Genomic DNA, 15,298 nt, shown 5'->3' on the forward strand with positions numbered 1-15,298 from the left:
CAACTGGACACACAGTACAATGGGAAATAAAAATTCAAGTTGACATTAAAATAAAGAGTAAAAATTATGCCTCTGTACATTGAATGGTGCTATTCTACATGTTGTAGAAATACCAGTGAACTTACCCATCAAACGAAATATTCCAAGATTATGTAGTCATCAAGGAAAGAGATTCCATCCAAGTGGAAGGAAAGCAATTTGAAAATCAAATAACTACATTCATTTCATTATGAAGTTAGTAGAATTATATCAGAGAATTACTGTACTACAGAAGAGCTTTTGTACTAAAACTAAAAAACAATTTATAAGAAATATAAAAATGACTTAATTTCAATAAGAAAGCTAGAATGCTAATTCAAAAGAATCCCCTATACTGTTGTACAACAAATTTTACTGCTTTGATACTACATTGAAGGACAAGTAATATTTTTACCATTTTTTGTGTAAGATACTTTATTATAAAAATAATCCAGTTGGGTTATAAAAGTTATTCATTTGGCATCTGATGTTTTTTACATTAAAAAATTAACAGTTACATTAAAATACGAATATATTTCAATATATGGACAGTTTCTCACCTCGTCTTCCTTCAAACACATCATTGATTTCTCTCAGCAGTGTTGACATGTCACTAATTTGGGATTCCCAGGCTTCGCAGAATACATCTAGATTTTCTTTAGCAATTTTACTAGATGGATGCAATGTCAAAGTTTCAGCAGCAGAAATTATCTAAAGAAACAATACACAGGTTTAAACTTCAAAATCTTACCTCTAAGAATCATATTGGAGACCAAACTTAAAATCAACTCAGTGACACAACTATTAATACAAAGCAGTTTCCACACGTAAGTCCCATGTTGGGCAATACAGACATACATAGTAGAATAAAACTTACTGTTTCTTACAGTCTTATCTACAGATAAACAGTAGGCATTATTATATACACGCCTTTATTCCGTAAGCAATTATCTTTATTCAAGGAAAGTTCTGTTTCAATAAAGCTATTTACATAGCATAATTCAGAGTTAGACTACAAAGCATACTGTATACTGCAGAAGAGATGGTGTAGTCATGGTAGTAGTAGTAACAGTAGTGATAGTAATGGTGGCAATGATGATAGTAGCAATATTGGTATCAGGACTGGTACTGGTAGTAGTGAAGTAGTAGTAATGGTAGTAGAATTGGTATTAGTACTGGCAGTGGTATTAGCACTGGCAATAATGATGATGGTAATGGTAGTAGTAGTAGTAATATATGCATATACTTACGAGTACATGATAGATACACCCTTGAGGTACTGTGCTTGATATACATTAGTATTAATCCTCCAACACAGAAACAAAATACTATCCTTTTCAAATAAGCATTATTCTGATTTTATAGCTGGAGAAACTGAGACTCAAAGATATAAGTAACTTATATATGGCTCTTCATGGGCACTGTACCCATGTTCCAGGTGTTGAGAAAACAGCTGTGAATGAAACATATCAATGTTCCTCTCTCATGGGGCTCATATTATAATATGGGGAGACAGATGATTAAAAATTTGTAAGTAAATCATGAAATATCTTCAAAGATGATAAATGATAAGTATAAAAACAAAGAGCAAGGAGGATGGAAGGTATTAGGTAGTCACAGTATTTTAAGCTAGGTGGTCACTGGCAAAGGTGGCACGTACATGAAGAGGTGAAAAAGGTGAGGCAATCACAAGGAAGCCTGGGCAAAGGCATCTGAGGTGAGACATTTCTACATATTCTAACAACAGCCAAGCAGGCCAGTGTGACTGGACTAACATGGAGGAAAGGAAGGTCGGCAATGATTTTGTGATGCAGAAATGCACACAGTAGGATAGGCTTTACTCTGAGGGAGACGGGGAGTCACTGAAGAGCTTTCAGCAACTGATATGTAGTGGAAAAGAATGTGAGAAAGAAGAAGACATAAAACTGAACCACTTTGCTGTACACTAATAACTAACGCAACACTGTAAATCAACTACACTTCAATTAAAAAAAGGAAACCGATATGGTCAGAGCTGCCTTTGAGAGAATTAGACCTAGGTGCTCCTCTTGGGTGGGCACAGTCCCACAGGCACAGGCTTGACAAGCAGGTGGCAGCTTTATGAGGAGAACAAGGTTCCCCATCTTCAGGGAAGGTGGGTACATGGCTCGCCGGTGGACAAGAAGCCAGACACGGCAGTGAGGGCTTCTCAACTGGAGCCACTGTACAGTATGCCAACTGTTCAGCTGTGCCTTGGGCATGATGGGACACTGTAGAAGAAACATAAAAATGGCACTGCCAAAGCAGAGATGTCCAGAAGTAATATAAATTACCCTAGAGGTATGCTCTACGTTCTCAAATTACCCCTTTGAGAGATAGATAAGACCAGGAATAAAAGCTGAGGCGCAGGGAATAGAAAAAGCCTTTCAAGTTGTAGAAATCGACAACAGCCTCTATCTATCACCATCCTGGGGAAGAAAATAAGCTTTTCCTAATATCCCCGCTGCCACAAAAACAGTAAGCAGAGAATTACAACCATGGAGCGAGTAGAGACTGAGGACTAAAGTGCTGATTGTGTATCACAGGAGATCCGAACTTTAGTTCTACTGAAATACATTTACAGCCAAAGCAAGTAGTATGCTCCCAAATGGACAAGTAAATCTTGAAACCTTGGTTTCTCCCAATAAACAGAGATCCTATGGTTTTAACAAAATGCTCAGCAGATGGTCACTGTGGATAGTCACTCATACAGTTTTTGCTTCCAAGCCTTTGACACTGTCCTCTACAGGGGAGTGTAAACACCCACCCAGCATGGCTCTGAGAGACAGAACAGACTAAGATGCTTTTGCTGTTCTCAGCTATAAATCCAGGGGCTCAACATCTGTCATCCAATAATGCAAAAAAAGGAATAAGTCCTTTTGACTGCCATGATAAATGAAATAAGAACACTTGGTAAATTGTATGTTAGAGCTTAGATCTAAGTAAGGAGAAGGTCTGTCCCTCAGGTTTTCCCTTAACTTGACAGAGACATTTTTAAATGGGATATCCATTTTTACAATGCTTTTAAAAATTATAAAAACAAAGTAAGATTATAGAGAATTCAGAAAAAAAATAACTCACAATTCTCCCTAAAAAGTAGAACATTCATTTCTGCACAATCCTACAGTCGTTTTCATATATATGTACATTTTATATGTAGCAATTATAGCATATAAACAAATTTGTATCCTGCTTTTGTCACCTAACATTTTAATAAAACACCTTTTGATGCTGCTAATTCTAGTTATCATAATTATTATTCTAATGTCATAATATACTATACTATTTGCCTAATTTAAGATTGCTATTTGAATCTTATTATAAGCAATGTTGTAACAAATGCTTTTACTTTTCTTTAATCGCCTTATGTCTTTAGGAATTTTTGGGTCAGAACGTCAGTATTTTTATGGCTTGTTACATAATGATAACTTAGTTTGCAAACATGTCATAACAACCTACACTGTAAACAGCTTTTCATTTAAATAGGTATAAACTACGGCATCAGTAGTTAAAGGAGCCAATCTCTAGTTTGGCAGATGACCAGATAATCCAGTGGAATGTTCTGACACACTATCAACACAAACTCCACTACCTTCATTTCTCTCAGTAGATTTGACCTGGAGCTGTACAGAAGTATTTGTGCCTTCCTTGTGCACAGTCTGCTATGACACTCAGATAAAACATAATATAGAAGGAACGATCTGCTGTTCATCATACCTGCTGGCCAGTCACCTGAAATGTCTCCTCTGCGTGTAGACATGTTATTTCAAGAGGTTCTGTCCCAGATACATGTCTCAACAATCGACAGGTCTATAAGAAAACATTTTTATAGTTCAGCCTTCTCCTTCTTCACAATACATAGCATCATTTTATAATTAATAAAGAAAATAAAACAGGGCTTCCCTGGTGGCTCAGTGGTAATGAATCCATCTGCCAATGCAGGAGACATGGGTTTGATCCCTGATCCGGGAAGATCCCACATGCTGCGGAGCAACTAAGCCTGTAACACCAGAAACATTGAGCCTGTGCCCTAGAGCCCGGGAGCCACAACTACTGAGCCCACGTACTGTAGTTACTGAAGTCCATGCGCCCTAGAGCCTGTGCTCGGCAACAAGAGAAGCCACAGAAATGAAAAGCTTGCACACCACAACTAGAGAGGAGCTCACGTGCAGCCATGAAAACCCAGCACAGCCAAAATAAATAAATATAAGTAAAATTATAAGAAAACAAAACATCAAAACCTAAAAAATAAATTTGTACTTTAATGAGATTATTATACTATACTGGTTCCAAATAGATTCTCTAGGAGCAAAACTGAAACATAAAGGTTGAGCATATAAACTATTGTTTCTACTTCCCATCTGAACATGGTAAGGTGGTCACAAAATATAAGAGCCAGGAGAAATCCTGAGACTTCCCTGGTGGTCCAGTGGTTAATACTCCATGCTACCAATGCAGAGGGCACAGGTTGAATCTCTGGTGAGGACACTAAGGTACCACATGGCACACGGCATGGCCAAGAAAAAAAGAACCAGGAGGAACCCTGAAAGATTTTGTAGTGCCCACATATTTTATGTATGAAGAAATGTGGTTCAGAGAAGGACTTACCCAAGGCCTCTCAGCTAAACTATGTCAGTTGCCACAAGCTACACATTCTTTCTGATAACAAACAACACTTCTGTCAATTAGCATACCTTTTACTGGAAAGAACCCTGGATTGGGCAGACTGATATAATGAATAAAGAGTTAGCAAAAATTATTGCAAATCTTGAGGCTTAACAGTCTGAACTGACCTGATCCAGTCTATTTCTGTCTGAACTGGTGTATTCCAGTTTAGACCAGTCTATTCCGGTCTAGACCAATCTGATCCAGTCTGAATCAGTGTATTCTGCTCTAAACCAGTCTGGACTGGTCTATACTGGTCTACACTAGTCTTCATTTAAAATCTGTAGTATTCTGATCTGACCAAAATAAAATTTAATAAAAGATCACTTTTAACAATTAAAATTTCAATCATCCTCAAATTAGTTCCTCATGTATTTAAAATGCCTTCACTAATAAAAAGACTGAATTTGTAAATTACAAGCTTCCCTGATTTAATCTCATTTAAAAAGTAGAAAGAAATAGCACAACCAATATGACTCATTAATATATTAGCAATGGAAAAACTAGGTATAGTAGTTGCACAAATTTGTAATTTTTTAAAAAACCCTTGGTGTTATTCAGTTTTTCTTAGTGAAATCCATTTGTATTGTTTATTCTTTAATTTGCTCTTCATTGCCTGCCTTGCAATAGAACATGTGTTTGCAATTGTACTTAGCAAAATTCATGATCTTAACATTGTACACTAAAGTCAATGTGCCTTCCTGGCACAAAACAGCCAGTATGCAGTTTCCTAATGTTTGGAGTTTCTGTCTCAATTGACAATATTGAAAAATATGTATTAGCCAAGCAAAACCACGATCTCAAAACCATGTTGAAAATTACTCCAACCTGTCAAAGCCAATTGAAATTCTCTTCCCAGTCCAATTCCCAGGATCATTTTGTATGTGAAATAGGAAAAGTTGAATTTGATTACAACCATATGTAGAAGGAATCAAGAAATCACTTATTTGTTGTTGTTGTTCCGTCACTCAGTCATATCCAACTCCTTGCGGCCCCATGGACTGCAGCATGCCAGGCTTCTCTGTCCTTCACCATCTCCCAGAGTCTGCTCAAACTCATGTCCATTGAGTCAGTGATGCTATCCAAAATACATCTCATCCTCTATCGTCCCCTTCTCCTCCTGCCTTCAACCTTTCCCAGCATCAGGGTCTTTTCTAATAAGTTGGCTCTTCACATCAGGTGGCCAAAGTATCGGAGCTTCAGCATCAGTCCTTCCAATGAATATTCAGGGTTGATTTCCTTTAGGATTGACTGGTTTGAGCTCCTTGCTGTCCAAGGGACTCTCAAGAGTATAGTCGATACTATAGATGATATTCCTTTCAAAGAATTTTTTTTTCCATCATTTATCCCACCTCACCTGTTCTGAATAAGTCACTCATCAATACATGAGCAGTTTAGTTAGAGTTATATAACACATTTTAAAAATCCTTCTCATTCTCACCATATCACTCTCACCTTGGAGACAAAGCAACAATAATGGAAGAAATCTAATTCTGTCTCTCATGCAGATCCAGCAACTTGGCATTTTGCTCAATGTCACTCTGTTTTCTGATTTATTATGTTTATATGCCAACTACAGCAGTCTTCTAACTATGGTGCCCAGTGGTTGTTAATCCAGTTCTAACAAAAGGGCATGATTCTGTCCTTGAAGTTCACTATAGAAGTAAACTCCCTTCTTTAAGAAAAAAGTCAATTTTATTCCATACCGGAATTCAGAAGGAGTATAACAAGGTTATACACAAGATGAGAAACATGACTATAATATTACCCTGAAGCACTACTGATGTCAAGCACTACAAACTGCTTCAAAGTTAGAGCCATAAAATTCCTGGCAAAACTTAAGAGAACAACAAAAACAAAGTGTCAGCATTGAGAAAAATAAAGGCAGGTTGTTTGGAATAAACAATATGATTTCCACCTATAAAATCACCCCAGAGTCCAGTGCATTTAACATTTATGAGCATTATCTAAAAGAGAGAATGAGATGGTTGGATGGCGTCACCAACTCAATGGACAGGAGTTTGAGCAAACTCCAGGAGATAGTGAAGGACAGGAAAGCCTGGTGTGCTGCAGTCCATGAGGTTGCAAAGAGTTGGACACAACTTAGCAAGTTTTACAGCATGTTTAAGTTCTTCCAGAAGAAAGACTGGACTGCCCTATAAAAGCCTATTTGTGAGGTTTGAGGAGCCTCTTTGAAAAACATTCAACCTAAGTGAAAAAGCATGAAAAGTTGAACTAGTAGTAATAACCAACAATGAGAGAATGCATCAGTGTTTCTGGCTACTATATGAAGAGCTAGGACTTTGCAATAAAGCAATTTAGAACTTTTTTTCTATCTGAACCCCTTACTGGGGTAGCCTGTGTTTCTAGTTCTTAGAATATTTGTGTCAGTATCCAGAAATTTTAAAATCTACTTTTTTGAGATATAATTCATAGAAAACAAAATGTATCCATTTTGAATTCTGGAAAAAAATAATCTTGAGGCTTAAAATAGAAAATTAGGGCAAAAAAATTTTTTTCACATTTTAAAAAGACTTGCTGCAAGATTCCTACAATTAGCAAGTTTGCCTATGGTCATAATACTTGGTTTATAAACAAAACAGCATCAAATCTATTTTTAAAAGGCGATGTATTTACAGTGATTTTAAGAATGCTCTCTAGTAACTCAAACTGGTACTCTGTGGCAACCTAGAGGGGTGGGATGGGGTGGGAGGTGGGATGGAGGTTCAGGAGGAAAGGGAATACCTGTGGCTGATTCATGTTGATGTATGGCAGAAATCAACACATTATAATAAAGCAATTATCCTTCAATCAAAAATAAATAAATAAAAAGAATGCTCCCTAGTAGTTTTCAGATATTAACAAATAAAGGAGAAGAAGCCAGTTTAATTCGTCTGAAAGTTCCTTTAACTATTAGTATGTGAGAGTCACTGAGTAGGGTAATATTAACAGATAACATGAAGACAGCTAGGTGGTTCATATCTGTGCATTAATGTACACGTTGGCTAGCACATACTTTATACATACATGTATGTGTGTGTGTTTGTATATATTCTTCATATGTACATGGGCTAATATACATTTCTTTACTAGCAGATATCTGACATTCTCAGTAGTAGAAGTCTTCTAATATCAATCAATGATTGGAATTATAACAAAAGGGGCAAGTAAAGCACTAATAACACATAACAAAGATCTGGGCAGGAGAGATTCAGAGAACAAATACTGTATTGAATGTTTTCTTTGTGCTTCCATGTCCGTTCTTCTTCCTTCTCGGGAGACTGACCCGTGTGGTCCACAGCTGTGTTTGGCCGTGGAAGCCCCAGCAATAGAGCAGCAGGAATGAGGAGGGTAAGGGTCTTTATTCTCACGCTCTTTCCCTGGAGGTTGTCTGCAGTTGTCTCTGTGTTTAGTCCTAAAACCACAATGTCTCCGGGTTCATGAAGGACTCCATGCCCTTCCGATTTCCAAAACCACTCACTCCCCGTGTTGGTTTGGTCGTAGGAGCAGAGTCAGCTCTGCTATCACTAACCCCAATTCCTGTACTCGCATGGTTTCCCCAACACCCTGTCCATGCAACTGTAAACAGCTCCTTTATTAAACCCTCTTAAAATTAACCTAATTTGAATGTGCCGTCTCTTTTTCCTGTTGAGACTCAAAAGATTCAAATACAAACAAGGTCACATGATGTATCTCAACTGTTCTACTCCAAGATTTAACCTCTCTGGTGGAATAAGGAAGAAGATTAAGAAGTGCATTTGTGCAATACGGTAAAGCAATTATCTTCCAATAAAATTGTTTTTTAAAAAGAAATGCCCTTGTGGGTTCTAGCACTTTTTATTGTTTTTAGAGGCCAAACTTGTAAGAGCAGAACAGAAAAACATGGTATTTTTAAAATTCCAAAGGCAAGAGAGAAAACGCTCTTATGAGTAAGCCAAAAACTGTATTTGTGTTAACATTCCCTGATGACAGTACAGCTTTCATTAAACTAACGTTTCTTTAACAAGCAACCTATTACTCACCTCAACAAGCCGCTCTTTCTGTTCAGAGAGTTTGCAGGCATATTCAGCCAAACCTTCTAAATTTCCTTCTACTCCAGTAAGTTTTAATGCTTTTAGAACCACATGATCAGCATGGTATTTTAACAGATCTGCTGCCAGCTGAGCTGCTGTACTATGAAGCTGCAGATGTGGGGGGTGAAACAAAGACAACAAACAACAAGGTTTTGTGATGAAAAACCTCAGGAGTACTTTAAAAACTAAAGAGTAGCAACCTCAGATCACTCCCACCTGATCTGCTGAGGGGAAAAGTGTCAAGTTTCCTGTGGTAACAGTAGGACTGCAAAGCCCGGGAGCTTGCAACTTCTCCCAAGGGCAGGAAGGAGACTGACATCTTTGAGTCCCCTGGTGTTGGCAGTAATCCTGTTTGCAGAAGATGAACTGGTCACCCTGGCAGAGTAGCCTGGACCTCTTTTCATCCTATTATCAGCCGGCTCTTTCTCACACGGCTTCTCTCTTACCTCAACCATGCTTCTGCTACTTTTAAAGTTAGTGAAATCAGAGTACTATGAAGAGAATGGCATTCTGTATACTAAGAGGAAAATCAAATGGCAGTTCATGATCATTAATGTGTTTTTAAACAGACATTTGGGAAAGGATCATTGTGAGATACAGGCAAATATGTATTCAACAAATTTTATTAAATACCTACGTCAGGACAGGCACTAGCCTAAAGGCTGGACGTACATGACAAGTAAGACGCAACATCTTCCCTCAGGGAGCTCACAGTTTATCTATATTGCCATCCAGAACTTTATGCTCTAACTCTTGGGTCACAGGAGAAATGAGGGATAAAAGAATAATGAAAACCTCATGGCTTTATTTAACTTTAGGTGGAATGGATTTTAAACATGGTTCACTCTCACTGAATATTTCTGTGTACAATCAACTCCAAAATCTTTTCTTCTCCTTATCCTGTCTTAAAAAAAAAAAAAGTTATGACAGGTTATTTTGGGGCTCACCAGAAAGAGATATTTTTAATCTGATTTTTAATTAAGCCTATTTGTACAGAGTGATTCTTTTTTTCCTGGAAGTAATCCAATGTCAATTCAGATCACAGGACTCTGTACAAAATTAACAATAGGGTAGTCCGCACTCATGAACTCAAGTGAGAGTAATTACAGTCAGAAACAAATACATTAAAATCCATTTTCCTTTGGAAATTAAACGCACGTAAGAATTCAAAAGATTTTATTTAACCATCAGGGCCCTAGAAAATAGCTAATGCCAACCCTTTATCTTACAGACTATGCAAGAGGTCCCTAAAGACTGAGAGACTTGTTCAAGGTCACGTAAATCTTATAAATGATTCTAGAGACAACTTACAAACCCCAAGGGGAGAAGGGTGAATAAACATGAAGTTCCTGCTCTGTGTAAGGTACTGAAAGCAGACATTATACACATTTATAGACATTATCTCCCTAATCCTTATACCTATTTCAGAGGTAAGGAAAATGAAGTTTATAGAACGCCACTCAATCTATCACCAAAAAATTTTATGTTGTACTGACAGTCTTAACAATAGTTTAGTTGAATAGGCTGGAAAAAAATGAGTAGGCTTGTTTTAAACCATAGAAGACCATATCCATCTATGTTTAATAGGATGTTAAAATGAAGGTTTCAACAGAGGTCAATGAAACATCACCATATAATTTATATATGAAACGCCCCCAAACCAGCTCCCTTCTTTTGAGCCCTTGACTCTCTTAAAAATTAGAGGTAACTGAGAAGGAACATTTTCGCAAGGAAGATCTGTTTGGAGCACTGGCTCGCTCACAGTGAGTTCCCCTCCAGGCACACACAGTAGAGGGACAAGGGGGCGGTGGGGTTACAGAGTAAAGGGGTGGTCGGCGGGGCACCAGCAGAGCCCCTGAGGAACACACTCGGGGATTCGTGACCGAGAAAGTCAGCTTTAAACACCTTCTGAGCCCAGTGTGTCTCATAAGGGCACTGGTCACTAAGAACTCTCTTCCTCTCTACTTCTCTCTTCTCTCCCTGTGCCAGAGCCTGGCAAAGACCTGGAGCAGAAGCTAGATAATCGGGGATGGAGGGCCTGAAAGAGACCGGAGACCTCACCTCTCCCAAAAGCCCTGGGGGTGGGGGACAGAGGGGATGTCATACAACTGAATGAATCAAAATACTGATGAATATATTGGAGTGAACATTCTCACTTTTAACTGAGATTGTGTCTTACGACCTAAAGCAGGGATTGGTGAACATTTTCTGTAGAGGGCCAGAGAGTAAATAATTAGACTTTTCAGGCCACCCAGTCACAACCGCCCAAATCAAATGGGCAGAACTATGTCCCCCAAAACTTCATTTATAAAAATAACCTGGCTGTAGTTCACAAACCCCTGACTTAAGGTGACTTTCAGTTACCTAAAAGTAACCATTAAATGATTAAGTTTAAACAGGAAATCTTCTTAATCAAAAGAATATTTTAAAAATCAACTTTATTAAGGTATAGTTTACATATAACAAAATGTACCAAGGGTACAGTTTGATGAGTTTTGATATTTACATCCAAGTAACTACCACCATAATCAATATTTATGACATTTCCATTATCCCCAAAAGTTCTCCCAAGCCCCTCTGTAGTAAATATTCCCCCTACATATGACCCCAGGCAGTCACTGATCTGGTTTCTGTCACTGTAAATGGATTTGGCCTTTTAACATTTTTTTTCTAAATAGAATCACACACACACACAACCTTTTGTGTCTGTCTTTTTTCAGTGTTACATTTAAGCAATTCATCCACATTATTACTCGTATTAATAGTGTTCCTTTTCATTGCTGAATAGTATTTGGCACAGTTAAATAGTTATACCAAAATTCATTTATAAATTTCCTTGTTGATGGAAATTTAGATTGTTTCCAGTTTGGGGCTGCTATAAACATTTATCTACAATTTTTGAGGATGACGGCACCAATAAAACAATCGCTTCAAAATAACTAGGGCAAAGGAAAACTTTTAAATAACATTCTCTGGGCACAGGAACATACTAATTCTAAGGCATTTTGTACATACCGTACAACATGACAACTTGCAAAGAATTAAAAGAGGCTAGATTTCCAACTATACTTACCTCTTTCTTAAGTTCATTGAGATTGTGACTGATTTTCAATATAGTGAGTTCCAGTTCTTCAGCGATGCTTTTTGTTTTCCTGCTTTGCTAAAAAAAATTTAAAAGTACATGTGAAGAGTTATCTTTTTCATCTAGCAATTCCAATTCTACTCTAACTACAAATAACAATAAAATTTTAATATCATTCTGTGAACTATATGAAAAGTATATTTTAAAAGTTCACCTGTTTATGTTAAAGTGGCAAAGAGAATATTTAGTTACATTTTTCAACTCTAACTTTTAAATAGGGGAATTTTTAAAATCTAATTTTCTTTAATAAATTTATCATAGCTAAAACTAATCTCTTTTATCTTCTGCCTGGAATGCTCATCTCTTCATTCTTAACCTCAACAAAAATTAAAACCCTATTCAATCTTCAAATCCTTACAGAAATTTCTATTTCTCAGAAAGGCCTTCTTTGATCACATAATCTAGACTAGACCCTCTTCTTACCCTCTCTAATTTTTTCTCAAAGTAATCATCTTAATTTGCAATTACATATGTAGTTTTTATTTTTTTTGTTTCTATTTCTCAGAAAGGCCTTCTTTGATCACATAATCTAGACTAGACCCTCTTCTTACCCTCTCTAATTTTTTCTCAAAGTAATCATCTTAATTTGCAATTACATATGTAGTTTTTATTTTTTTGTTTAAAGTTTATTTTGCTCACTAGGCTTTGATAAGCTCTGTGAAGGCTGGGATCACATGTATTTTGTTCACCGGTGAGTAAATTATACCTGGCATAGCAAATGCAAGGTAGCAGGTATTCAATTCTTTGAATGAATAAATCCCAGCTAAATGTCAATCTCTTCATGAAGCTTCTAGATTCCTCTTGCTAAATATAAACTCAACCTCCTCCAAACACTCTCAACATATGATCTGTCCCTTCTCTTGGGACACTTACAAAGTTTTTTGGACTTGTCTCATACCTTCTCACATTTTTCTACATTGCAAAATTCTTGCAAAGATTTTATTTAATTCATCTTTAGATTTCTGATCCCTGGCATATAAAAGGCACTGAGCCATAACTGCTGAAAAGGGTAAATGAATGAACAATACATCTGATATGCAGAATCAGAGATCCAAGTGCTGTGAAACATGTGAAACCTGCAAATTTAAGTACTGATAGAACTGGACTCCCAATGCAAAGAGTGTTTCCCCACAGAAACTCTTTATATTGCATGTTGGGCTTAAAATTTAACTCTGAAGCAATCTCCACTTCAGATTAGATACCACATAGATAATTCAATTCAAGCTAAACACAAAATACTGCTTTTAACCCTGACATCATTCTACCCGAGTTAAGTTTCCTTGTTAACATGAGCGTTTGCAATGTTGTGATGCCAAGAAAATCTGAGAGAAATCACTGATTTATCCTACTCTTCATTCACAAATTCATCTCTTCACAGGAAAGCAGACTGCTGGGTCCTCAGGCACCTTCACCCTTCATCTTTACTGCCTAAGCTTATGTCCATGATTTCCAGATTTGTATGCTGTAAAAATCATGTTAAATGCGTTCTTGACATAGCCTAGGTCTAAGAAATAAATAAATGGTGCCAGAGACATGTGTCAGGGCTCTGTCTTTCAAATCTATAATCCACCCTCTGTAAGAGACTGGATGCATACTTCCTTGTATTATACCACTGCTGTCAGTCTTTGCCACTGTTGCCCACATAACGTCCATGTTTGAAGCACATCAGCAACCTATTTAAGGCTTTTTAAGCAGCTGCACACCAGTCTGAGACCAGGAGTCTGTGAGGATGAAGAATCTTTCGCCTGTCAGCTGGATCTACCCTTGTCTTCACTGCGTCTGAATCTCAGTGAGTTTTCCAAATTCTTGTGTCTGTTAATCAGGTGTCCTCAGAATTAAGAACTGTGTACATCTGAAAGGCTCCAGCAGTAAGACTCAGGTCCCAAGAACCTCTAGGTAGGGGTTCTACTACTCTGATCTTTACTCTGAAGAAGCACTTTGGGAAGGATTTTCCAGAGGTGATTTTGGTGGACGAGTGGGGACAACAGGGTGAACTAGTGATGGTGACTCAGAATCCAGACTGGTCAGCGTGAAAAACAACAGCCCGAGAGATGTAAAGTACTGTGCATGCTGGATGGGAAGGATGCTCTGGTCAAGCAGGAGGCAGAAAAGGGTTGAGATACCCTTGTCCCATTCTGGATCACATTCATACTCCTGATGATTATGGTACCTGCGTAACTCTCAGAACTCTAGGGCAAAGCAATCACAGAGGATTTACTTTGATGAAATAAAGTTCTTACAGCTTGAATCCACACAGAAATTAACTGCTGCAATTCCATCCTCGCCTGAGCTGACAGTTCCAAGATGCGTTCCCTGTGCTCATGGCTGGTGTAGGCACAATCAGTGAAGTCCTCCGTGCGCTCCAAGAGGGCTTCCAACATTGCTGAGAGAGTCTCTTTTGACTGAAAATAAAGATTCTCCCGAAGAGTTTCAATATTCACCTGAGAACAAAAAGGATATACATCCACAGGAGTCAACATTCCTACCTAATCAGATGTGCTGTACTCTCTCCCAGGGCCCAAGAATAAGCTAGCAATTTCCTTCCCTATCTGAAAGCTCAGGAGAAATACAACCTCCAACGAGGACTTTATTGTCGACAAACCCAGGGGGCCCACGTTGCTCAAGAGCCAACAGTGGCTGTACAGGGCTTCATTCCGATAGCTGTCAACAACACATTTCTATACCATCAGTGAAAGAGCATGATCATGTAGCAACCGGCAGGGAAAATGAACCAACCTCCAGATAAAGGATTTGTTAACTGAGAAAATGCCAAGGCAAAGTCCTGGAGGATGTTACAGCCAAAAACGAGTATGTGTTGAGCCCAGGGGGAAGGGTGTGGAGGGTGTGGGGTACAGAAAGGGCTGGGAAAGGCATCAATTTTTCCTTCATTAATTCAGCGAAACTGGTCTCCCAACATTTTGTTTCATGTCCCCATCAGACCTCCCTGACCAAAACATTCTCTACCAGGGGGCCTGGATAATCTTCCTAAAATGTATACCTTCAGATATTGCCACCTCCCTCTAATTAGTTCCTCACCACCTTAAAACCAAGCCCAAACTTGTACTGCGGCTTTCCAACAGTCCCTCTCACCTTTCTGAGTTTCTAAACCTTTCACTTCAGCCATCCTGTGCTTAGAGTTCCCTGAATGTGTGATGAACACACACACACTAGGGCAACCTTCTCTCTCTCAGCTGTCTGAGATGTGCTATGCCACTTCAACCTTAGCCCTTGAAATATCCCATAGAAACAACCTGGCCTAAGAGGCACTAAGTGGTGATGATCACGATTGTGGGCAAAATTCTTGTGCAGATAAAGATAACTTAACAATTGCTTCATACTTCAAGGTCTTTTCACAACTATTATTTCAAATTGATCCTTATTA

At 38.1% G+C, this 15,298-nt stretch overlaps 1 protein-coding gene across 4 annotated transcripts in view; it reads right to left on the reverse strand.

The window, feature by feature from the left end:
- Positions 1-15,298, reverse strand: part of CTNNAL1 (catenin alpha like 1) — a 54,194-nt gene that overhangs the window by 14,465 nt on the left and 24,431 nt on the right. For 2 of the 4 annotated variants that reach the window (XM_081525998.1, XM_081526008.1), the window contains exons 7-11: positions 14,157-14,357; positions 11,848-11,934; positions 8,724-8,882; positions 3,754-3,846; positions 579-729 (exon numbers count right to left, since the gene is read on the reverse strand). In XM_081525998.1, coding sequence (XP_081382124.1) covers positions 579-729; positions 3,754-3,846; positions 8,724-8,882; positions 11,848-11,934; positions 14,157-14,357 — 691 coding nt within the window. The remainder of the gene's footprint in view (positions 1-578; positions 730-3,753; positions 3,847-8,723; positions 8,883-11,847; positions 11,935-14,156; positions 14,358-15,298) is intronic. The other 2 variants (XM_081526015.1, XM_081526025.1) reach the window with 1 other exon arrangement.

Source organism: Giraffa tippelskirchi, chromosome 1, assembly GCF_054371585.1.
Source record: "Giraffa tippelskirchi isolate mGirTip1 chromosome 1, T2T-mGirTip1v1.2.pri, whole genome shotgun sequence".
Classification (NCBI taxonomy): domain Eukaryota; kingdom Metazoa; phylum Chordata; class Mammalia; order Artiodactyla; family Giraffidae; genus Giraffa; species Giraffa tippelskirchi.